The sequence below is a fragment of the Schistocerca serialis genome, chromosome 4 (assembly GCF_023864345.2).
Source record: "Schistocerca serialis cubense isolate TAMUIC-IGC-003099 chromosome 4, iqSchSeri2.2, whole genome shotgun sequence".
NCBI lineage: Eukaryota > Metazoa > Arthropoda > Insecta > Orthoptera > Acrididae > Schistocerca > Schistocerca serialis.
In genome coordinates, this window is record NC_064641.1 from 433,376,505 (window position 1) to 433,403,102 (window position 26,598).

At 42.6% G+C, this 26,598-nt stretch overlaps 1 protein-coding gene across 1 annotated transcript in view; it reads left to right on the forward strand.

The window, feature by feature from the left end:
* The first annotated feature begins 320 nt into the window (after positions 1–320).
* Positions 321–26,598, forward strand: part of LOC126474520 (cholinesterase-like) — a 63,590-nt gene continuing 37,312 nt past the window's right edge. The window contains exons 1-3 of the mRNA XM_050101992.1: positions 321–383; positions 5,776–5,932; positions 24,158–24,343. Of these exons, the coding sequence (XP_049957949.1) occupies positions 321–383; positions 5,776–5,932; positions 24,158–24,343 (406 nt within the window). The remainder of the gene's footprint in view (positions 384–5,775; positions 5,933–24,157; positions 24,344–26,598) is intronic.

Genomic DNA, 26,598 nt, shown 5'->3' on the forward strand with positions numbered 1-26,598 from the left:
GTGCGAATCCTGCCTCGGACATAGATGTGTGTGATGTTCTTAGGTTAGTTAGGTTTCAGTAGTTCTAAGTTCTAGGGGACTGATGACCTCAGATGTTAAGTCCCATAGTGATCAGAGCCATTTTTTGAACGAATCTTCATCTGTTGTTACGTATCAGCTGATTAGCACGCAGCGGATGGCTATCTAATCGAGACATAACAGCTCCAAAACAGATGTCCAGATAAAAGCCGTTGCTTTTCACTCGGCATCGCTGATTGCTGTCTGACGGCTCTCTGTTTCGCATCACCAGTAGTCCACTCCCGTGGGAAGTATCCACAGCTATGAAGCCGAGCCGTTCATCGTTTGCATCGTTAATGCTCCTCGCTTTTGCAGTCTTCGCCAAGGTAAAACATTATTCAATCCAATGCATCTATCGAAACGCTAGTAAAATTAAAAAGTATGCCGTTATCATACGGACATACAGAATTACGCAAGTTGACAGGCCAAAATGTTAATCACCCTATAAAGAGACATGCTGTGCCCTTTGGAGCGCTGTAGATGTAGACCTGGAACCAGGGTGTAATGTGCCTCTGCATCGCTGATGTAAGTTCTGGCAGGTGACGTGTTCATGTGTCATTCGAGTTTGTATAATGAACGCATTAGGAATCGTTGACCTGCAGGCGTGGCAATATGTCCGCGAGCAGCCGTCGTGTTTGGGTGAGTCCATGACGACAGCGTGAGTGAAGAGGCCCAGTATGCTGCTATGTCAAAGCCGACTATCCAATGTATCTACATGAAATAGAGTAGCACTCGCAGCCACGTAACACGGTGGAAGAACAGTAGCCGCAAAACGGCTCTAATCGTCAGGGACTGGAAGCGAGTATCACTCTTCGTCAGTGACAATTAGTTTCTCACCAGACAGGAATGATTTCCGCTGGCAGTGGGTGCAGGGTCATCTCGGCCAGCGGCCGAGCGAGCATTACGAAGTGATCCACATGTTACATTTGGAGTCGTGCATCCCGCAATTTGCCATTCCTTATAGCGACAGATTAAGCTTCACTTCTTCAGTGGGGAAAACAATAAGACAGTAGCTGACCGCAGATGTGTGGGGTGGTCCGAAGAGTAGCATTTTTATCTTTTTTGAAAGGACATAACGTGCTGAGAGCACCGAAGGTCAAATGAGGTGTTTATCTCGCATTGGGTGGAGGATGTATTTTAGATTGGAGGTTGGTCAGTGAGGTTTTAGAAGTGCTTTTCGTACCATAACATGTGCTCGGTCATTCATGATACCGTGAACATGAGCCGGAATATTTATTTCAACATGTTCTGTAACCAGCTGCTGCCATTTCGTTCATAGATTCATGAGGAGTATACTTTGGTGCTTGCTACAGCCGTCTTCCAGGATGATAACATCTATGTAAATAGGACTGCACACATACGTCCCGGGTTTGACGAAAATTCAGGCACCCTGCCGCAGTTTCATTGGTCCGATAAGTCACCCGACCTTGATCCCACAAAAAATTTCTGGGACCATTTGGAGCAGGGACTGAAACGTAGCAGTCAACAGACAATCTGGCAGCTCTACGGGACATGGTATAACCAGCAGCCAATGGCTTCTGCTGTATGTGGGAAGCTTTACAAAAACTTATTGACTCTCTTCCTTGCCCTAAGTCTTAAGTGAGGTCGTTATCACGGTATTGGTTTTACAGGGTATTAGTGGGATGTCTCCTGGGAGTGGGTGGGGGGTGCGTAATGTATGGTAGTGTGCAAGCATTCTCTGAAATGCTGCTCTGAAGCTGAATACTGAGACAGACCGAGTTGTCCATTTCTACTATGATGAATATTTATTGCTACGTATAGCGGTATTTATTAAGCACTTACGTTGTCCACTCACAGTGATGTGCCCACCTCTCAAAAACCTGAATAACTACGTTCTGCAGCACGGTTTGCTGCAATACATGCTGGAAGAGAGTCTACATCTACATCCACACTCCTCAAGCCACCTGACGGTGTGTGGCGGAAGGTACCTTGAGTCTCTTCCAGTCTCATATCGTTCGTGGAAAGAAAGATGGTCGGTATGCCTCTGTGTAGGCTCTAATCTCTCTGATTTTATCCTCATGGTCTCTTCGAGAGATATACGTAGGAAGGAGCAATATAATGCTTGACTCCTCGGTGAAGGTATGTTCTCGAAACTTCAACAAAAGCCCGTACCGAGCTACTGAGCGTCTCTCTTGCAGAGTCTTCCACTGGAGTGTATCTATCATCCCCGTTACGCTTTCGCGATTACTAAATGATCCTGTAACGGAGCGCGCTGCTCTCCGTTGGATCTCCTCTATCTCTTCTATGAACCCTATCTAGTAAGGATCCCACACCGGTGAACAGTATTCAAGCAGTGGGCGAACAAATGTACTGCAACCTACTTCCTTTGTTTACGAATTGCATTTCCTTAGGATTCTTCTAATGAATCTCAGTCTGGCATCTGCTTTGCCGACTATTAATTTTACATAGTCATTCCATTTTAAATCGCTCCTAATGCCTACTCCCAGATAATTTATGGAATTAACTGCTTCCAGTTCCTGACCTGCTATATTGTAGCTAAATGATAAAAGATCTTTCTTTCTATGTCTACATGGAGATTCAATTGTCATTCCCTGCACCATGCGTCAATTTGTTGCAGATCCTCCTGCATTTCAATATAATTTTCCATTGTTACAACCTCTCGATATACCACAACACCATCCGCAAAAAGCCTCAGTGAACTTCCGATGTCATCCACAAGGTTATTTCTGTATATTGTGAATAGCAATGGTCCTACGACACTCCCCTGAGGCACACCTGAAATCACTCTTACTTCGGAAGACTTCTCTACATTGAGAATGACATGCAGCGTTCTGTTATCTAGGAACTCTTCAATCCAATCACACAATTGGTCTGATAGTCCACATGCTCTTACTTTGTTCATTAAACGACTGTGGGGAACTGTATCAAACGCCTTGCGGAAGTTAAGAAACACGGCGTCTAACTGGGAACCCGTGTCTATGGCCCTCTGAATCTCGTGGATGAATAGCGTGAGCTGGGTTTCACACGATCGTCTTTTTCGAAACCCATGCTTATTCCTACAGAGCAGATTTCTAGTCTCCAGAAAAGTCATTATACTCGAACATAATACGTGTTCCAAAATTCTACAACTGATCGACGTTAGAGATATAGGTCTATAGTTCTGCACATCTGTTCGACGTCCCTTCTTGAAAACAGGGATGACCTGTGCCCTTTTCCAATCCTTTAGAACGCTACGCTCTTCTAGAGACTTACGGTACACCGCTGCAAGGGGGGCAAGTTCCTTCGCGTACTCTGTGTCAAATCGAACTGGTATCCCAACATGTCCATCGGCGCTTCCTCTTTTGAGGGATTTTAATTGTTTTTGTATCCCTCTCTCATATATTTCTATATCTAACATTTTGTCATCTGTGCAACAGTCTAGAGAAGGAACTACAATGCAGTCTTCCTCTGTGAAACAGCTTTGGAAAAAGACATTTAGTATTTCGGCCTTTAGTCTGTCATCCTATGTTTCAGTACCATTTTGGTGACAGAGTGTCTGGACATTTTGTTTTGATCCACCTACCGCTGTGATATAAGACCGACATTGCTTAGGTTTTTCTGCCAAGTTAGTACGTAGAACTTTACTTTGGAATTCATTGAACGCCTCTCGCATAGCCCTCCTCACACTAGATTTCGCTTCGTGTAATTTTTGTTTGTCTGCAAGGCTTTGGCTATGTTTATGTTTACTCTGGAGTTCCCTTTGCTTCCGTAGCAGTTTTCTAGCTCGGTTGTTGTACCACGGTGGCTCTTTTCCATCTCTTACGATCTTGCTTGGCACATACTCATCTAATGCATACTGTACGATGGTTTTGAACTTTGTCCACTGATCCTCAACACTGTCAGTACTTGAGACAACACTTTTGTGTTGAGCCGTCAAGTACTCTGAAACCTGCTTTTTGTCACTTTTGATAAACAGAAAAATTTCCCGACCTTTTTTAATATTTCTGTTTACGGCTGAAATCATCGATGCAGTAACCGCTTTGTGGTTCAAATGGTGCAAATGGCTCTGAGAACTATGCGACGTAACTAAATAAACCTAACTAACCTAAAGACATCACACACATCCACGCCCGAGGCAGGATTCGAACGTGCGATCGTAGCGGTCGCTCGGTTCCAGACTGTAGCGCCTAGAACCGCACGGCCACTCTGGCCGGCAACCGCTTTATGATCGCTGATTCCCTGTTCTGCGTTAACTGTTTCAAATATTTCGGATCTGTTTCTCACCACAAGGTCTAATATGTTATCGCCACGAGTCGGTTCACTGTTTAACTGCTCAAGGTAGTTTTCAGGTAATGCACTTAAAAAGTTTCACTGGATTCTTGGTCCCTGCCACGCGTTATAAACGTTTGAGTTTCCCAGTCAATATCTGGCATATTAAAATCTCCACCCAGAACCATAACATGATCGGGAAATCTACTCGAAATATTTTTCAAATTTTTCTTCAGGTGCTCTCCCACAACAGCTGCTGAGGCAGGGGGCATATAGAGACATCCAATTACCATGTTTGAGCCTGCTTTAACCGTGACATTCACCCATATTATTTTACATTTCGGATCTCCGTCAATTTCCTTCGATACTATTGCACTTTGTATCGCTATAAACGCGCCTCCCCTTCACTGTCCAGCATGCCTCTGCGGATGTTCTGGAAGGTGCCGACGGGGACCTGCTGCCATGTCTACTCCAGCAACGTGGCCAGCCGTGCTAAGTTTCTCCGTTGAGGATCCACGGTGCGAACAGCCAGATAGAGATGGCCCCACATAATCTCGATTGGCTTTTAATCCGGGGAGTTTGGTGGCCAGGGCAGTACGTTAAACTCATCCTGATGCTTTCTAACCACACAGATACAAGGAAACCTGTGTGACACAGCTCCTCGTATCGAGTAAAATCAAACAGCATGTCAGGCTGGACATGACCCGAAGGATAAAAGCATACTTGTGCTGAATCACTGTGCTACCCACAATGACGATATCATCTATAGAAAGCCATGAAAACATTCCCAGACCATTACTGGTTGCAGCGTGTTTGCTTTCAGATGGTTCATGCCCTACGAGCCAACGATAATCTGTCGTTGGAACACAAGACGTGATTCATTCGAAAACGCCACTAGTCGTTAATCAGTGCACGTTCTGTTACGGTACCGGCCTGCAAACTCCAGCCTTTGTCGCCGTGAACAGCAGTCGGCATGGGTGCAACAACCATTAGCTGTTTTTTCAAGTTATAGAGGTCATCGGTTTGTACTGACGCAGTTGACAACAGTATTTTAAACCGTAACATCTTATTCTCTCTGTATCGCGTATAACAGCTGTTTCTTCTTCTCCACACAGAACTTCATATACAAACAGAAAGCTCCCTTGAAATTAACTAGGAATGATATATGAATATGACTCGAAGCACTTGGTAGTACCTCACAATGCATCAGACATGTAACTGATTCATTATGATAAAGTTACTAGCTCTGTATCATCTCACGGTATATTCACGAAATCCTGTTCCTGTTGCACGGCTCACTTCATATTCGTTTTAAAGGCTGGTTGTTGAAATATTCTACTCTTAGCGATTTTAAGAGCGAGTTTCCTCGTTTCTTGTCAATATTTTTTGCTGTTACAGATATTTATCTAGCTATAAAACTGTAAAGAAAAAGCATCTTCATCTCTTTATCTTAATCATGGCATTCAATTGAACTTCATCTTTGTCCAGGGAGAGGATGTGCTGGTGACCGTTGAGCAGGGTGGTCTGCGAGGAACCACAGACACGAGCGTCTACAACACCTCTTACACGGCCTTTCTGGGCATCCCGTACGCTGTGCCGCCACTGGGGAAACTGCGTTTCCAGGTAATAGTTCAGCTGACTAGAAGTGTGGTTGGATATTTGTGAGAAACCGTCTGGTTACACAGTCCACACTGGTCTCAACACACCATGGAATCCAGAGAGTCTCAAAAAATGAATGTTTCGAAGCTCTGCAAACGTGTAATGAAGTGGTGAAAATGAAACAGGGAAATCCAGTTTCAGACAAATAATACATGCTGGATCTTGGAAAGTATCTGAAATATTCAAATCGTTTGTGTCAGTTTGTTACAGTACAAGTAAAATTAATACAATGTGTGACTATCTTGTACAGCAATACTGCACATTCAGTGGTGTAAGATGTTGTTAAGGGTGGACTCAAGAACTCAGTACAACCATATTGATCCTCTGCTTTTAACAATTTGCAATCATGGAAGAGAGATGCGGTAACTCGCCTCCCCAAAAGCGATCGAACCATACCCTACAACCAGTCATCATAGGTTTTATCGCCCTAAGGTTAGTGTAATGAAATAGTATTTTCACCAGACGAGTTCCACTTTTATTTGTAAAGTGTCTTCCGTAGTAACACGGGATACATATGTTTCGACACTTTGCTATTTATGGGTTAAGAACAATATTTTCTGATACAGTTCGTGTGTGTGAGTGTGTGTGTGTGTGTGTGTGTGTGTGTGTGAATGTGGGAGAGTGGTTGGTGGTGTGAGAGTGTTGGATTTGCAGCATAAATGTGAGTAGGAGGGGAAGGAAGATGGACAGTAATGGTTTGAGGTTTTTTGGGAGGGGTAGTGACTACAGTGAACGTAAGTGGGATGAAACTGTAATGCTGAATGGGAACTAGTCGTTGGAGATGAGAGTGGAGGGGATGATATTGAGCAGGCGATCCATGAAGTGGTGTGATCATTTATCTATATTTAATGTTATACTAAAAAACTGCATTCACTCGTTGATAACACTGCCAGCTCACACAAAAATCGAATGAATAAAGAGAAACAGTCTGCTGAGTGCGGCATATATGAAACTACGGAACTATTTACCTTCTCTAGTTTCACAAACCTGAGTTGAAGTACAGAAAATACCAGATCGGCATGATGAAAAGCGGATTAAAAAAAGGCGAAGTATTGCCGAAAGTGAATGGACAGCCAACTCTCTTTAGACCTGAGCCTCGGCTAATAGTGAAGTAAAAAGTATTGATATGCAAAATATGGAAACAAGAAGCAAAAGAGCCTTGAGTTAACAGTACTGTAATTTTACAATAAAATACTGTTTCAAATCTACAAATTTCAAAATGCTTAGACATACTATATATCTATACTTCCAGTTTGGATATGGAAGATGCTTTATAAATATAGGCGAAAAGTCCATCCTAAACTATCAAACCTTACTGCCACTGCGTTATTTACGAAAGAAATAAAACGCCTTGGTTCAAATGGTTCAAATGGCTCTGAGCACTATGGGACTTAGCATCTATGGTCATCAGTCCCCTAGAACTTAGAACTACTTAAACCTAACTAACCTAAGGACAGCACACAACACCCAGTCATCACGAGGCAGAGAAAAATCCCTGACCCCGCCGGGAATCGAACCCGGGACCCCGGGCGTGGGAAGCGAGAACGCTATCGCACGACCACGAGCTGCGGACTAAAACGCCTTGGATAAGCTCAGAAGTATAATGTCAGAATACATACAGGTGAAAAATACACTGGAAACCGCATAGCTGAGTTAGAAAGCATTCTCGTAAGGGAAAATACAAACAAAACTTGCGAGGCAAACATTGCTCTAGCAAGAGAGTTTGTAAGCAATGAAGTCATAAATGTAAAATGCAGCTGAAAGAAAACACTGGAAACCAAATCAACATAGACTCCATAACACTGACAAGTCTCAATACAGAAATACGTTTGTCACCAAAAGTATAATTATGAAATAAAAATAAGATTTAACTAAAAGGTGCCATAAGAAGTGGACAAACGCTGTGGATGAGACTGAACACACGTTATAAGACAATGAAGAAAGAAAACTGTTCCCATCGATTCCCAGGTTATCTTCCTTCTAATGCAACCGAAGTTTCACAAGAAAGATCTCCCAGCCAGACCTACAATGAACTATAAATGCTCTCAAATATTCACTTGCAAGACAAGTGTTGAAAACTTTATCGCAAATCTATATACACTCCTGGAAATGGAAAAAAGAACACATTGACACCGGTGTGTCAGACCCACCATACTTGCTCCGGACACTGCGAGATGGATGTACAAGCAATGATCACATGCACGGCACAGCGGACACACCAGGAACCGCGGTGTTGGCCATCGAATGGCGCTAGCTGCGCAGCATTCGTGCACCGCCGCCGTCATTGTCAGCCAGTTTGCCGTGGCAGACGGAGATCCATCGCAGTCTTTAACACTGGTAGCATGCCGCGACAGCGTGGACGTGAACCGTATGTGCAGTTGACGGACTTTGAGCGAGGGCGTATAGTGGGCATGCGGGAGGCCGGGTGGACGTACCGCCGAATTGCTCAACACGTGGGGCGTGAGGTCTCCACAGTACATCGATGTTGTCGCCAGTAGTCGGCGGAAGGTGCACATGCCCGTCGACCTGGGACCGGACCGCAGCGACGCACGGATGCACGCCAAGACCGTAGGATCCTACGCAGTGCCGTAGGGGACCGCACCGCCACTTCCCAGCAAATTAGGGACACTGTTGCTCCTGGGGTATCGGCGAGGACCATTCGCAACCGTCTCCATGAAGCTGGGCTACGGTCCCGCACGCCGTTAGTCCGTCTTCCGCTCACGCCCCAACATCGTGCAGCCCGCCTCCAGTGGTGTCGCGACAGGCGTGAATGGAGGGACGAATGGAGACGTGTCGTCTTCAGCGATGAGAGTTGCTTCTGCCTTGGTGCCAATGATGGTCGTATGCGTGTTTGGCGCCGTGCAGGTGAGCGCCACAATCAGGACTGCATACGACCGAGGCACACAGGGCCAACACCCGGCATCATGGTGTGGGGAGCGATCTCCTACACTGGCCGTACACCACTGGTGATCGTCGAGGGGACACTGAATAGTGCACGGTACATCCAAACCGTCATCGAACCCATCGTTCTACCATTCCTAGACCGGCAAGGGAACTTGCTGTTCCAACAGGACAATGCACGTCCGCATGTATCCCGTGCCACGCAACGTGCTCTAGAAGGTGTAAGTCAAGTACCCTGGCCAGCAAGATCTCCGGATCTGTCCCCCATTGAGCATATTTGAGACTGGATGAAGCGTCGTCTCACGCGGTCTGCACGTCCAGCACGAACGCTGGTCCAACTGAGGCGCCAGGTGGAAATGGCATGGCAAGCCGTTCCACAGGACTACATCCAGCATCTCTACGATCGTCTCCATGGGAGAATAGCAGCCTGCATTGCTGCGAAAGGTGGATATACACTGTACTAGTGCCGACATTGTGCATGCTCTGTTGCCTGTGTCTATGTGCCTGTGGTTCTGTCAGTGTGATCATGTGATGTATCTGACCCCAGGAATGTGTCAATAAAGTTTCCCCTTCCTGGGACAATGAATTCACGGTGTTCTTATTTCAATTTCCAGGAGTGTATTGCAACAGGGCAGAATAATAAGAAACAGTAGACAACACATTCAATACGTAAAAGATGTGTAAATTTCAGATGTAGCCACCTACCTGACATGTGACATAGAAAATATTTATCTCAATATACCATAACACAAAATACCTGAAATGAAATATTGGACTGCCACTTGAATACATCAAAGAATGAATCGATCTGCTTCAGCTAGTAACAGTACAGAACTATCTCAGTCCAATAATGAATTCTTTTTGCAAAGTGACGGATTACCAGTGGAATGCCCATTGTCTCAGACGATAGTAAACATTTATGAAACATGTAGAGCAGGTCATATTTAACAAAGTAGTGCTGAGTAGTTACAATATTCTACACTCTCTTAAGTATATAGAAAACATATTGTTAATAACAGATGCACCAAGTAGTAAACCTGAACAGTTGCTCTAAGAAAGAAGTTCTGTTCATGATTAGATAAATTTTGCAATAGAAAAAGAGCAAAATTAATGGTTATATTTTTTGGACATCCCATACAGGTTCAAAACAACGGACGGAGATTCGTTTACCAAAAACCCACAGTAATAAATACAACAATACACCAGACATCAAATCACCCAACACACAAAAGTAAGCAGAATTCAGGTGCGTTCTGCACCGAAAAAACACTGTACCATGAGACACAGACATTTACCAAAAAGTCATGAATACCATATTACAAAAAGCCAGAAACAGTATATACTAGAAAACATAGTAACAAAGGTGAAGAATAAAACTACCGAACATAAAAGAGCAAACACCCAGCTAACACCAACACAGGAGCAAACTCCCACACAAACCAATATACAAGACACTAGAACAGGAACAACACAGAGTGGGAAAAAAAGGAAACAAAAGATGATGTACAATGCTATCTATGGCATCTATGACACTGAATATTTAAGACTTTCAGAAAACAAAACATAAAAAGAGCTCACCAAGGCAAAAATTCAATAAAAAAATATTGTCCATAAGCAGTATAACATCAGCTCTTTATCAGGAACCAGGAGTACATCATGTAAAATGTAATATATGTAAAGGAAGATGTACTGTATAGGTCAGACCATGCGAACATTTGACACCAGATGCAAAAAGCATGTAAGAGCGTGGAAGTACAAGACAAATCATCAAGATACAATTATCACCAGAGACAAAGACATGGAAATCATTAGAACAAAAAACGATAAACACTTCGTCCTAAAAAAATTACCATATTCACAAAAGCACAAAAAAGGCATTGTAGGTAAGCTGTTTGCTAGGTGTTTATTATGGAAAGAATTTGACGTAAATATGCAGAACATGCTGTACATATATACGTGGAATTAAGTGGGTTTTCTGTGCAAGAGTAGGCATAGGTAATATAGTTGCTAAGAGAAATATCGAAGAAAGGTGATATTTAGCCATTTCTTAATATATATTTTAAGACTATAACAACATTATGTATAGATGGTGTGAAATATTTCGTTTTGAATCTGGAAAGAAAGTGAGAAGTAAAATAAAAATAAGTCGCCTTTATTTACGTCAGTACATCTGATGATACAGAAAGACAGACAGACACAATATATTCTTATATATACATATAGTAGTATGGAATCTTGGAAACAATATAGAGCCAGACTTCCACACATGTTTACAATCATAAAGCAAGGGGAAATCAATTGAAACACTTCTTTAGAGATGAGGTCATATCTACATGTTGTATTTCTATAGACTGTCTAACTCTTTATTACTGATTCTGAGCAAAATGATCTGTGTGAAAGAAAGAAGAATGAAACTATCAAACGAACAGGTAGAAGAGGCAACAAACACGATAAACCTCGAAGGAGTGCGTCTACACATAGTCACATGCCAAACCAAAGACTAAAGCCACTGATGTAAAGATTTTGGAATGTGTATTATGTGAACATGAACAGCGAATGTTGCAATCAATCAATGCACTTCGTAACGGTACCATCAGTCGCCTTAAACGGTAATCGATGATAACGTTATACCTCAGCTAGGGAGTTTTGAAAAGTTGATCGTGAGATAACCTAATGGAAACGGAGCAGTCAAACTGAGATTCTTTTCTGAAATACTCCAGCAGAGTGTAAATAACAGTAAACGGTGGGTCAGGAACAGACGTTCTCCCAGCTCAAAAGCAAGTTGTAACATTACATATTAAAACAGGTCGCCAACCTAATTAGGCATTCTTGTGTCAAGCAAAATGATAAAGCAGAATGCAGTGCTAAGGCTAACCTAACATTCCTTGTCACACACACTAAACTCTTTCCTTAGATCTGTTCACACTATAACACAGTAGTCTAATCTTGCAGATAAATGTGCTACTAACTTGTAAGTCAGAAAGGCAAATGGCCAATGACATAGTAAAGAGCAACATATGCCTCTCAACAACACGTACCTTAATTGAAGAAGGTGCAACAGTTTATAAAATAAAATACCGAGACACATGGAAGTAGTAGTAATACTGAACAGGGAAAAGCTTGGAATGATTCTGAATTTAAATCAGGGGGTCTGCTAATGATCATAATCTATTACTTCATTGATCGGTATAGGGTCTCTATTGTTGTGCATTAACCAACTTCCATTAGAATAGATAAGACAGTAAATAGTTTTTCCTAAACTCGGATTGAAGCAACTAACCATAAAGCAAATCTAACTCATTCAGAGCCTTTGCATTGCTTCATTAACTAACTAGCCTAGTACATAAGGATCATTAAAGGTTCATGGTTCGAAGAACCATGCTCATTAACAAAACTTCACCAGTATTTATGAGAAAAGATAAATATTCTTATCATTAATTATTAATTAGTTAAAGCACAGTAAACTATAAACTCTTTAAATAACTAACGTGTTTTCATAAGCAGTTTTTTGATTTACTCAAAATTATAATTGGCTGAGCAAATGACAACACAACATTAAATTCAAGTTCAACCACTTTCCCATAACAAATTAGGACACTCAGAATTAAATTTACTAGGATAGGGTTCCTGCCGAGGTTTGTGATTTGGGATATTCATGTGTGTAAGACAGTGCTTTCAGTAACACTACGATTATTATTATATAATCAACCAAATTTCATAATTTGCTGGTCCATTTACAAAGTGCCAAATATAAATAATTTAGTGGGATACTGGTGCCACTGGTGGCGCAATTTGCAGTAGCTGTTACCCTGGCAGCGACGCAATCATACCAATATCGTTGCGCTCACCCTGTTACATATCTTATGGCGATGGAATTATATTTTTATAAGGCCAAAAACAGCGCGATGATAATGCAGCATCCGAGGCCCATAAATATTGCCCTTACGCTCCTCTCGTCTCAAAACTTCAGGAATATGAGCGACAATGACCCGCTTCTGCTATCGAGGAACACTGCTCAGCCTAGACTCCTTACCTTCACAAATCACGAGTTGCCACTTGCGCGCCAACCACAGCTTTTTCACTCCGCCAGGCTACTTTCGTAGCTGTGGGGCTTCGCCCATCTTTTACATTTAACCTTACTTTTCCTAATTAAGGACCAAGTCATTTATAGTCCATGACATAACAATTATTTCAGTACATATTTAAATTCACAAGCATAATTTAAACAAAACTGATCAAAAGTTTCACATAACTGAAACATGTATACATAGTCAAAGAATTTCAATCACAGATACATCTTATATAAGTAACAATTCAAACTGACATAGAAATATCGATACACATACAAAATAGGTCAAAATTAGATGTTACAGTTGTATTTCTATGGATTGTCGAATTCCTTATTAATGATTCGGAGCAAAATTATTCATGTAGAAACAAGAACAATAGAATTAGCAAATGAGCTGGTAGAAGAGGCAACAACCACGATGAGTCTCGAAGGAGTGCGTCTATACATAGTCACATGCCAAACCAAAGACTAAAGCCACTATCGTAAAGCTTTTGGTAAGTGTAATATTTAATCATGGGCAGTGAATGTCGAAACCAATGAATGCGCTTGATTCAAACTGAGTGTTAATTGCTCATGTGTTTCGTAATTGTACAGTGCATTCTATATCCGTAATGTGACGCAGTAAATGGTATGGGCCCCTGTCAAGACATATTCAAAACACGATGATTTTCACATAAGACTTAGAGGCCCAAATACTTCCATTAGCTAACACGAACACACCAAAAAAGTTTTGCATCACCTCGGTTCCGGGAGTTCCGTAACCTTTTTACTGATCATGAAAACCACACATTGCATGTTGTACCACCATACATCGAGAACTTCATAGGTGATGGTCCAGATTGCTGTACACACTGGTACCTCTAATACCCAGTGGCACTTCCTCTTGAATTTATGCAATCCTGTATTCGTCGTGGCATACTATCCACAAGTTCCTCAAGGCACTGTTGGTCCAGATTGTCCCACTCCTCAACGGTGATTCGGTGTAGATCCCTCAGAGTGGTTGGTGGGTCACGTGGTCCGTAAACAGCCCTTTTAAATCAATCCCATTGCATGTTCGATAGGGTTCATATCTGGAGAACATGCTGGCCACTCTAGTCGAGCGATGTGGTTGTCCTGAAGGAAGTCATTCACAAGGTGAGCACGATGAGGGCCCAAATTGTCGTCCATGAAGACGAATGCCTCGCCAATATGCTGCCGATTTGGTTGCACTATCGTACAGCCCATACACCGCCTTACATGATCACCAGCGGCGTATGTCGGCCCCACATAATACCGCTTCATCGTCTCCGACGATTGTCTGGTTGAAGTCATATGCAACACTCATCGGTGAAGAGAGCGTGATGGCAGTCCTGTGTGCGGCCAGAGCGAGGCATTTCAACGACAGTTCCTGTCTCTCTGTATCTCCTCCATGTCTGAACAACATCGCTTTGGTTCATTCCGAGACTCCTGGACATTTCCCTTGTTGAGAGCCCTTCCTGGCACGAAGTATCAATACGGATGCAGTATTGACCGTCTAGGCATGGTTGAACTACAGACAACATGAGCCCTGTACCTAATTCCTGGTGGAGTGACTGGAACTGATCGGCTGTCGGAACCCCTCCGTCTCTTAGGCGCTCCTCATGCGTGGTTATTTACATCTTTTGGTGCGTTTAGTGACATCTCTGAACAGTCAAAGGGACTGTGTCTGTGGTACAATATCCTCAGTCAACGTCTTCAGCAAAATGCTGGTCCAGTCAGAAATGCTACGGGGCACACTGTTCAGCATACGTTGTTGTACGAGGGGCTCTGCAGCGGACGACCCACTCGTATTTTCATTTTGATCCAAGGACACTGTCAACTGCGACAGCAGTAGGGGCACTGGATCATCGAGATAGCATGGTAATCAATGGGAGCTTGTCGCCTGGGCGGATGAGTGCATTTCATCTTACACTAGGTCGATGGTCGCGTCTGGATACTGTGTCGTGCAGGAGGGCAGCTGTACCGAGCCACGTGATAGGTCATTGTGGACATTATTATGCTGTGGGGGACATTCACCTGGACTCCCATGGGACCTGTTCGAATTACCTAAGGCATCATAAAAGTTGTGCATTACGTGAACATTATTGTCGAGGACCTGCATTGTTTCATGTTCGATGTCTTCCCCGATGACAACAGAATCTATAAGCAGGATAACTGTACGTGCCACAAGATCAGAATCGTGGTACAATGGTTTGATGGTAGCTGACACTGATTTCTTGGGCATCAGATTCACCTAATCTAAGCCCGATGTTCCTATGATGTGACAGTTCCACACTTAAATAGTATGGGCCCTTACTCGACAAGAATTGCGTGTCCTGTGCGCACACAGCTGGTGCTACGTACCGCCAATATCCTTCCCCGTGAACTATCGTAATCATTACATGTAGTATCGCTGCGGTACTGCGTTCCAAATATGGACCAACCTGCCATTAAATAAATCATAAATTTTTAGCTGTTCATTGTACGTAGTACGCTAAGGGGTGTATTTTGAAAAGCGTGGGTTGCAGATACAGAGTCCTATCAGAATCATAATGAGTTTTATTGCTTGTATCGACCAGAAACGTGTTTCTCAGTATTATTTTCACTGCAGTTAACCGCCGAGTACAGCCATCAGCGAAATGGCGGTTGGAAGTTAACCCGCCCCCTTAGTGCATGGTAGTAAAGTGGGCACGGGCAGTCTTTGTTGACAACAGACCAGTTCCACATACTTCATTAAGCCCTTGGGCGGCCCGGTAACATGACGCAACGGTATCTCTCCCAGCGTATAGGGTCAAAACTACTGCGCCCGTGACGTTAATGTTTATGGGTAACGCACTGGTACGAATGCCGTCCGTTTCCGGACACACTGCAACGTTCAGTACTCTTCTACTCATCTATTCCAGTCCAGTCCAATCCGTGGGTCATAAGCTTCCGTCCTGCTGATTATGTTTATGTCTACCGGTCGCATTAACGACACGCAGGTGCATCGATATATGTATCTTAATTTGAAAGTTAATGAGGAAATTTTAGTTTGAATACGATGATGATTCGGATGATGTTGGTTGTAAGTTCTAACATTTAATTACAGGTAACAAACTTCTTAATTGTTGCCTCCGTCGTTAAGCGATCGGAAAGACGTAATTCCAATATACCTTAGTATTCCCCTCTCTTTTGGCCACAAAACCCAATATTTCAACTCGTAGATGTAGAAACTTTGTCCAGTGCGACAGCCATACACTACGTTACCGGCAGGGCTTTCTTCCCGGATGGTACCGCACTACTGATAGCCGGCGGAGGCCACGTCTTGCTTGCATCAAATGACCTCCCCATCATCGACGTACTGCCTCCCGCGGAGTGCGTGCTTCATTGGGCCAACCACACAGAAGTTGGAAGCTGATAGATCCGTGTTGTAAGCGGGTCAGGGAGAACAGTTCAATTAAGTATTTTGAGTTCCTCTCGGGTTGCAGACTTGTGTGAAGCCTGGCGTTGCTATAAAGATGTTCGTTTGCATTTTTGTGGCTACAAGCAAGCTGAAGTCGTTTCTTCAGTTTCACAGCTGTGTGCGTCTGGCCGGCACGCAGGAGATCGAACAGGTTTGCATGACCTTCTATCGACGACGACAAACGCTTCACCCAACGACTCACCATGCTTTTGGTCACTTCCAGTCTCCGTTGACATTCTGCAAGCGCCTTTCAATATCTGCGATGTTCTGGTTTTCGCCAAAGCAACTCAGCGATATCTCCGCCTGGAACGTCTCTCTGTTACAGACACCATTTTGAAGTCTACATGTAAACACTCCACCTATCGGAACTTTACGAAACTATAGAGGCTGAAGAGGAAATGATCCACAATGTCTCACAACAAATGCCGCTTTTTTTTTTCAGACGAAATTGGTAGAGAAGAAAGGGGGATGAAATATGTATTGAAAGCACTTCGTAATACCAAACACTCTTTCTGAAACAATTATTAATGCGACAAGGTTCCACGATACAGATACCGACGTGCCTACATTTCAAGAATGCTATCTGTCAACTGTAAGCACCAAGTGAAAGTTACTCACTTCACGCACGATGCGAACGATAACCTTAAACAACGAATCATTGGGACAGGCGAAGATTATTTTCTTTACCACTGGATACAGCCCAATCAGCTGTTGCTGCATGACTACAAGCAGCCGTAGGCAAGAATGAGATTCCTGCAAAAAATGCGTAAAGGTAGGACATGCAGCTACCTCACAAAGACAATCGGACTTTATGTGACATTCAGCACTTATGGTTATTATATCTGTACCTGTTTCAGTTGAATGAAAAGGTTGATTAACGCATATCTGAAGAAGCACTACGCGATTTGAAATTTACTCCAACAAAAACACAGTTTTTAAGGTCACAACGCTAACCGTAAACTAAACGCTTTGTCCATGAAGAACACACAGTACTGCATTTCAATACGAAAGTAATAAAAGTAAACAATATCGTAGCGGGAATAACGGTAACCAATATATCTGTATCCGAAATTACTGATGTGTCCCGTTTAATAAACATCAAACTGAAGAAGTATAATAATAATAAGTGAGTCTGATATTGAGGTGAAACAATAAAACAGAGTAACAAAATCGGGTGCATATACTTGGAACAAGACGTTTTCTAGGATACCAGTTTGATGATTAAGAGGAAACGCTTTCTCTCCACAAATCTTCAAAATGAACGTTCATGTTCAAACAACCTTCATCTCCATCGGCACCTAACGCGAAACAAAAACTTTAATTATTGTCCACCAGAAAAGTGTGTGGATCTGAGTTTTAAGAAACAAGCAGCTGGCACACTCTTCCACGCAACTGTTACAGAATCTTATATCACCAGTGGCGCAATAAAGTAGATCAATAAACATTATATACAGTGCCAAAAAAAGAATTAGTACCCTCTTGTGGAGCTTCCCAATTCATTCAGTATTTATTGTTGCAACATTGCATATGGTCTACATGAAATGGTTACATTTACCGATGAATAGCACAAGCGTTTCTGAGTAACAGGTATCGACCCAAGCTGAAAGACACATACTAGTTTGTGGTTATGTCTTCCAAGAGTGGAAATGCAGGCGTTACTTTTGGCATCCAGTCTATCGTACAGCTGGCGATCACTGTGTAAGTTGCGTGAATAAAAGGTCGCTATGTGTAAGAAGCGTGAAGCGCACTTTGAATGTATCCTGATGGCTAAAAGAGCCACGCGCACTTTGAATAAGAAAATCCGATCTGACATTGAAATCAACGTAAAAGATTGGGACGCCACCAATTCTAGCCACACGACAAGTAAGAGGTTGCGCTGAGTCGGAAAATTACTTAATTTATTCATAAGACAAACTCACAAAAGAACATTCTTGGTAAAGTCACTGATAAATAATGGGGTGCAGTTATTAATATGATCCAGGCATTGTTCCCATGCATCAAATATTGAATAAAGCAAAGAGTGCATGAACACTGTGCATAACTGCAGCTTGCAGCAACATTCCTGAAAACAGGATCTATTCCAGAGCATCTGTATTAAATAAAAAAAAGGACACTAATTATTGGACCTGTGCACATGGAAACGCTATGGATGGGCTGATAAGGAAAGATACAAGGTAAATGACACAGGTAATGGAGACGTAACATCGGTACACTGGATAAGATTGTAGGCAAAATTATTTATTCCTTAAAACATAGATGTAATGCATCTATAGAATTGCTGTTGCCTGTTAACTAAGTACAATTGCTTGTGAAACGCCATACGTTTCACAACAGACTCGTGTGCGCACGTGGTTTACGGAGACTCTATTTCTATCTGCCGTCGCGAAATTTTAGTAACATCAAACCACACAATTGCAAACAATTAACATTTTACAGAGGACCCATTTGAACAGACAAAGGATAATGGCACAGGGCCATCAAACTCTAATATTAACCAATGTGGATATGTTTTCAACGGACATAAAGAAATGAGAGAAAGAAAATTCACAAAGAAGCAAAGATTACTAAGATTCTGGAAAGATAATAAAGTATACACACGCTGTTGCAGGCACACAAACATTCACCCTGAACCGAGGGCGCTTCAACATATGCAAAGCCTTTGTGGTACGTTCCTCTTACGGATCAAAGTCAAGTCTGTATTAGGAATCAAATTGAAAGTCTGCAAAAGCGTTGGAGTCCTGTCTGCGACCCAGCAAATCAATCTTTATAAGACGAGACGCGAGACCAAAAGCTAAAAGCTCCCCTCTCGCCATGAGACAACGCGAAACGCGTTTAAGTCAACTCACCCTTCTTCAAAGAGAATTAGGCTGCAGACCCTCGGCGAGCTGGAAGCAGACTGCCCATCTCACACACTCCAACGTGTCCCACTCGACACCGTGGCCAAAAAAAAAACGAGAGATGAGGCTTCCGCCATCAACCGAACGAGGGTAACTTTCACAAAATGTGAGCAAACCACTTTGCCTACCTGAAAACTACAAGGTTTGGCCATTCTGTACGACCACCTCTGATTCTCTGCAGCAGACTAAACTACTGTATATCGAAATGAAACACACCCACATTCATTCACTCACGCATGTAAGAGAGTTCTGTATCATTGGAAAGGAATAAAATGGTAATGAAAGGGGACTACAAAACCCTTTCAACTGTCCTGGGATACGTTAGGGCCTGCTCGAACTGTTCACGTAGTTCTGAACGAGTTCTTGGTTGGCGAGTCGCACGAGTCATTTCTCGTTCCATCACATCCCACAAGTCTAGAGATCGTGCTGCCTACGGTAGTTGCTGTACGTCTTGCAGAGCACGGTGAATTTCACGGGCAGTGTGTGGCTGAGCATTATTCCATTAGAACAACACATCACCTTCCTATTGCAAGAACGGAGGAAGAATGGGTGCAACAACATTCCGAACATACCCAGCGCAGATTACCGTCCCATTAAGAAGCACCAGAGATGAACAAGAGTTATAGCATACCGCTCCCCAGACCGTAGTGCATGAGGTGGGCCCAATGTGTCTTGGATGAATGCTCTCTATGAGAAAGTGCTCACCAGGTGTACGTCGTGCTCGCAGCCGACCACCTCTCTCGTGCGGGCAGAATTTGCTCTCATCGCTGAAGACCACGGCACGCCATTCCATCTTCCAAGTGTTCCTCCGACAGCACCAGTCGCACCGCGCAGGTCGATGCTGTGGCGTGAGTGGAAGATGGGCTGTGTGCGTTACTATAGTCCCGTTGTTAATAACAGGTTCACATCAGTTCCTGTTGACACGTCTGGGGTCACAAGCCCTAATATTTGTGCTGTGGTAGCGACGCGATCTACCACTGCTGCCGGTAATAATACAACGAACCTGCCTGCCGTTTGTGTTGCGTGAGCACCTAGGACCTCGTCTACGGATGTAAGATGTTGGCGTACCACTGATACCAGCAGCGTTGAACGACTGACGCAGCACGTCGAACGTGTGTGGCAATTCTTCAAAAGGACCACCCTGCCACTCCGAAGGCCACAATTTGGCCGCTTTCAAACTCGCTCATTTGGCAGAAGGTAGCACGAGTGCATCTTCATATCTTTGTTGCCTGTTTGCTTCACGCGTTTGCACCACACTGAGCCTTCTGGCTGTAGGCATTCCCTATTAAAGGGTATACGCAAATGGCGCTCGGATAGCTATGCCACTGCGCTATCTGTTGGCGGTTGACGTAGAAACCGTTATCAGTTCAAATGGTTCAAATGGCTCTGAGCACTATGGGACTTAACTTCTATGGTCATCAGTCCCCTAGAACTTAGAACTACTTAAACCTAACTAACCTAAAGACATCACACACATCCATGCCCGAGGCAGGATTCGAACCTGCGACCGTAGCAGTCGCGCGGTTCCACCGTTATCAGTACATCTGCTATTCCTCAGATGAGATACGCTGTCATGGGATCCAAATCGAAACTGTCTTTGCCGGTGTACCATTTTTTTCCGGTCGTGTATACGCATACTAGCTTAGACTTTTTGGTCGGCACAGAATTTTTTAAATAGAATTTTTGTATTGTTCAGAAATTGCGGTGCCTTCTAAGCCTTTCACGCTAATTATGGCCATGTACTTCTGACTGAAAAGCGATTCTGGTAATTAGAGTCCAAGGTTTTTATTAACCATACCTTTTACGTTCTTGTGGTCATATTTCCGTAGAAACTGTCATCTCGTAAAGTGTGTTAGGGTTATAGTAAGAGATATTGTGGTCATTGGTAGCTTAACATGTACCTGCTTCAATGTGGAAGTTGTTTTATGTCTATGTCTAACGGTCTTCCCGCAAACACATCACATAATTTAGTGCCCGACGCTGTCGCAATTGCACAATAATGTGGACAATCCATTTTACATTCACACATCCATACTTCAATACCTGACTTGCTGTCAGGGGAAAATGACCATTAGTAGTTAACTTACTGCCATATTCGTACTTGGAGGTACTCACCTACCTAAGAACATACTACTCGTAATGGCAATAAACTTTAGTCTGCCAAAGAAAAGTATGCTGACTTAATGTTGTTCGGTACACTGTTCTCATATAATAGAAATATTTGCATTTATACCACTAACATCCTGTGTATAATCTTCTTCTTCGTAAGTGCATTTCCAACAGTTATGTGATGTCTGGAGCTACTTCTTAGCCATCGTTAGTATTTGTCCTCTGGTTAGTTCAGATTACTCGATGATAAAGGTATGCTTAGCGCATAATTACTGGTCGGGTACTAAGTTTTATGCTATTCAGGTTTATTATTTCATCCCCCACTAGCTAAATCTGTGTAGTCCCTCACATGATAATACAAGGACTATAGGGGTTGCTACGGAAAACCTTTTCATTGGTAGTAAGACGATATTTCAGTTATTTTCATTAATGGCTCATAGTATATCTTAACATTACGCTTTATATGAAAGATTGTGGTCTTCATTCTATAATTAGTATTGTTTTTTCCGTATGACTTGAATGTGTGTTACGGTCTCTATTTAAAAAGTTAAAATGAGCCCCTCTACTAATATGTGCTCTGATTCCCGATCATTTCATGCATTTGATTGGTTATGTCACATCTCACATTCCATTTTTTTTGTAGTTTTTATTAGAGGTCTTTTATATGTCACGTGGTAGTTTACTGATATCAACCAATACTTGAACATGTTTTATTATGGTGTGATGTGTGAACATTTAACTCTGCATATCCCTTTACCTTACGTTTTGTGTAGTTAACAACCTTTGCCGGTATTGCTTTGTAACTGCAGCATTATCTTGTGTTACACATCAGAAATAGACTACATTGTTTACTTGTTGATGTTCTAATATTCAGATGCCTGAGGATGGCACCAGTGAAATGGCGAAACTGTTAACACAAAGAAAAATTAATGTTAACTGATTGATGTACTTTTTTCCTATATAAAGTCTGATCAGCCGCTGTAACGTGTCCGTGATAGATTGAAGCAGACTGGAGACGGGTATTAGTTTCAAGCTGGTCTTCATGGGGTCTAGGTGTGTACCTGTACAACCTAAAAAAAAAAAAAAAAAAAAAAAAAATATTCTTGAAGAAAGATTTACAGGGCCAGGAAATACGATCAACGATGCAAATAATGCTTTAAAAACAACAAAAAGTGAATATTCAAAAGATAACAAAAATTCAGGAATGAGTACTATATGTCAATGAAGAAGATTGTGGACAAAAGCACATATTAAGCGACAATCTTTAACTAGTGATGTGGGTGAATGATTTTGCGTCAGAGGAATTCAAGTTATGTCCAAAAGAGGAGCTGTCAAAAATGAACGGTGTATAATGCATCCATATTTTAGGAAGAAGTAATGTTATTTACGTAGAAATCAAAGTTTAAGTTGAAAAGTTCAAAACATACAAATAAATCAGAGATACGGCACGACAAGTATCCGAAACCGAATAGCTTCTTCTTCCTTTTCTTTTCCTTGTGACCTTACCCCGCGTTGGCACAAGATCGGCATAGTTATTGATGGATTTTGCTGTGGTTACTTTAAGGTGTGGACAGCTGTGCTTTTCCTCGACATCCCGTAACTCCCAAAGACGGAACATGTGTACCCCAATTGCCTGCGAATGGTGTTATCCACATAAAAGTGAGCGAAAGACCTGTAAGTGAGACGGAATCGGATAGCAGACCCGTAATAACTTAGTGGAATATGGAAACCCGCCTAAGACTGCATCCAGGCTGGTCTGCTCATCGAACCTTCTCGTTAATCCCCCGGGTGGATTAGATCCAAGGGTGGCGGATCTCTCCGACCGGGAAGCGGAGACATAACACGAGACGGTATCCGAAACTGAATAGCGTCATGATTATAAATCCCCAGTAGCAGCCAAACACGATGGAATTCCTAAATTTTCTTCCACCAACTGCAAAACTTCAATTTTAGCATGTGAACTAAAAGTAGTTATAAATGACACACTAAAAACCAAAGTAAACCGCTCCTGGCAGCCTTCACGTGGACGTAATCCTATATAGAAGAGGAAAATCGATATCGAGGATTCTTGGCATTTAAATACCGTTTAAGAAGTTAGGAATGTAGGAAAAGGCTGGAAACAGGCCCTTCTACAAAAAATTCGCACTGTATGGTCCATCAAGTCAGTACAGCCCCTATGCTCAAACACCAACTAACAGGCGGGCAATAAATATGAAGAATGGAAGGAGAACAGAGACCACCTCAGTAGCAATCCCTCTATTTGCAATCAGTTGTCATGTTAATTATTTTGTGAACACACCATTTCTAGCGCCCAGTCCCACGTATATTTCAGCCATTAAATCCACTACTCCAAATCCTAGTTCCAGTAGAGGGATTTAGTTATCTCCAAAGAGAGTTTATATTGTTTCGTAAGGCTATGGTCCATTATCGATGACTTTTCAAAGTTCCTGAATTTGATGTGAAGTCAGTGCCCAGGGAAGCGCGTTTCTCTCCCCTATGTAAGTTTCGTCAAGTCCACATGGCATACTGAAAAAGCCACGTGCTATCGAAACTAACGACATATTTCTTTAACTTGTATTTTCTTGAGGTTGCTTCGCAAGACGGAAGCATTATCGCGTAACTATTTCTCCACTGACTGAATGAATCCGAGTCTACCGGGAAATGCCGTACTAATTTGGTGTAAATCACGTCCAACTCATCAATGTTGGTCTCTAACAGCATGCAATGCATCAGTGAATATAAAGTGCCTTTAGTCCAAATATTGAAATCTTGGGTTAATATCATGGTTAATTGCAGGTTTCCTGAGCACGGGAGACGCTGTCGCCCCTGGCAACGCGGGTCTTAAGGACCAGCAGCTGGCGCTGACCTGGGTGCAGAGGAACATCGCGAGCTTTGGCGGCGATCCTCAGCAGGTCACAATATTCGGACAAAGCGCCGGTGGCGTCTCCATCTCTCTGCATTTTGTCTCACCGATGTCCTCAGGTGAGACTGTATTCTAAGTTTCTGAACATCTTTAGATTATTTAACTTATAGGGGCCTCAGGAAATCCCTGCAGAAGCTTCCAGGAAGTGCTCCTTTTCAGTTGCTCCAAGTGTAGATTACAAAATTCCAGAAAGCAGAGCATTAATTACAGTATATTCATTTATGTCGGATGAAGAGTGCAGAGTCTTTTAAACAGCGCAGGACATAGCTGGGTAGAAATCAGATGGCCACATGTACATAACATGTCAACTGCTGGGTTGTGTATCGTTGGTCTCTGATGATCTGCTTGCTTGATGGCCTCAGATGGATTTTCCACACTCAAAGTTTAGTGCATGTAAGCACTGTCCATATTAAACCTACTGAGATGCAGATGGAGGCGGCAGTTCACAAGGCGGCAGTTCACGTGTCCTGCAGAACATTTTCGACGTCGGGGTAGACCACACCCAGTAATGTGGACGCGTCCAGTAGCTACTCACTGAAAGTGAAGGTGGCTGCACCTGAGCCCACGGTTACTTCGGGAAGATACCTTCTGGCATGTTGCTCACATTCAGAACTTACAGTATGGATTCACCTACGAAATGTGCTGCACCATACCGTTCTAGTAACTCTTGGGATTTTTGCCGGACATGCTACTGAATAACTCTGTGGATGGTTTCCGAGTGTAAAGTGGACGGTACGAACTTTTACTCGCTACTGATATATGGGCTGAGCCTTGTACCAGGAGGGTTTCTGTACTGTTCGTGACTTCAGTAAAGTACGGTCTGATGCTGAGACGAAACAAAGTCAATGCTCGATTTCACCAAATGTGATACCCTTCCCAACAGTGGGCAGTGGTATCGCAGAATAGTATCCCGTTCGAAGAAGGGTCTCTGTTTATCCCAAAGAATGTTACGTTCTAGCAGCCTTTTATCAGGTATTACCCTGCTACAAGTGGCACCTCCACCAGTAATGCTGAATGAAACAAGACTGGCGATGACACTCACCTGTGTTGACATTATGTTAGAAGATCTACGCAACTCCATATGTTTGGTTCTGGCAATGTGACACATTCAGTACAAAAGCACGACATATAGCAATGATTTTTGTACATGTTTCGTAATATGTGTGATGCTGGTTTCCAGCTGGTGCACGGTAAAACCAAAGTGCACAGCGTAAGGATGCAGCAGGAGCACCTTTATCATGAAGATTTCATTGGCCAGCTGGCTCCGCTGCTTATATGCTATATACCACTCATGGGACGCTCTAAATTCATGATCTGGATTCTGAATTCCACAACCATAGCCTCTGTGAGCCATATATAATTTTTGTTCAACACATAAGTATGTGTCGATGACGTTTCACCACTGTTAATAAATTTGCGTATTTTCACAGTATCGCATATTGGTATTCATGTGACTGTCTGACATTTGCAGTACGACAAGATGGTATCTGTTTCAGTATGATGTTTTTTGTAGATTACTCTACATGTTATTCAAACTGTGCTTCCTAACAGACAATGTCACTGTTCATCAGATACTCACTTCATGCCAGGTAGTGAATACTAGATAATAAAGGGCCAGTTTACAAACCATTCAGAAGCATGAAAAAGAGTAATCAACAATGACAAAAAAGACACACGAACAAAAATCAGCTGTACAGCGAATGTCAGACATCCGTACAAACACCAATATGTTCACTATGAAAATAAATAAGTGACTAATGATGGTGAAACTTCACCGAAACACGTCTGGGTGTTAAACGAGAAGTGGTTGTATTTTCTCAAGGCAGAACTCCATTTCTATAATTATATCACATTATCCACTGAATCCTGCCAACTAATTTAAAACAGCGACAGTTAGGAACAAGACGTTCGACTCCCATTTGGCCCAGTTTCTCCTTCGTTTTTAATCAGGTAAGTAAGTCTTGGACATTTATTTTCTTCATTTGTGTGGCTATAATGTCCGTAGTTGCTTTAAAGTTCCTGAGGTAATTTTAGTTCCGTCTTTACAATAACCAGAAAATTCGTGCTTTTTGCCGCTAGACGCGTTTCGCTTTATTGAGGTAAGGCATCATGAATGGTATGTGGTTAAAGACGTTTGTAATTTGATTCAGTTTTAAGATCGAATAATAGTTCGTTAACAGTTTGTTCGACATCACTTACAGTGATTCCTGCTTGGTTTCTTACCTATATCATTAAATACCGTCTGCTAGCACATCTTTGGTGTCTTTCTTCATTAGACACCGAAACTTGTGGTCTAATTTTCCGTTGTTCTTAC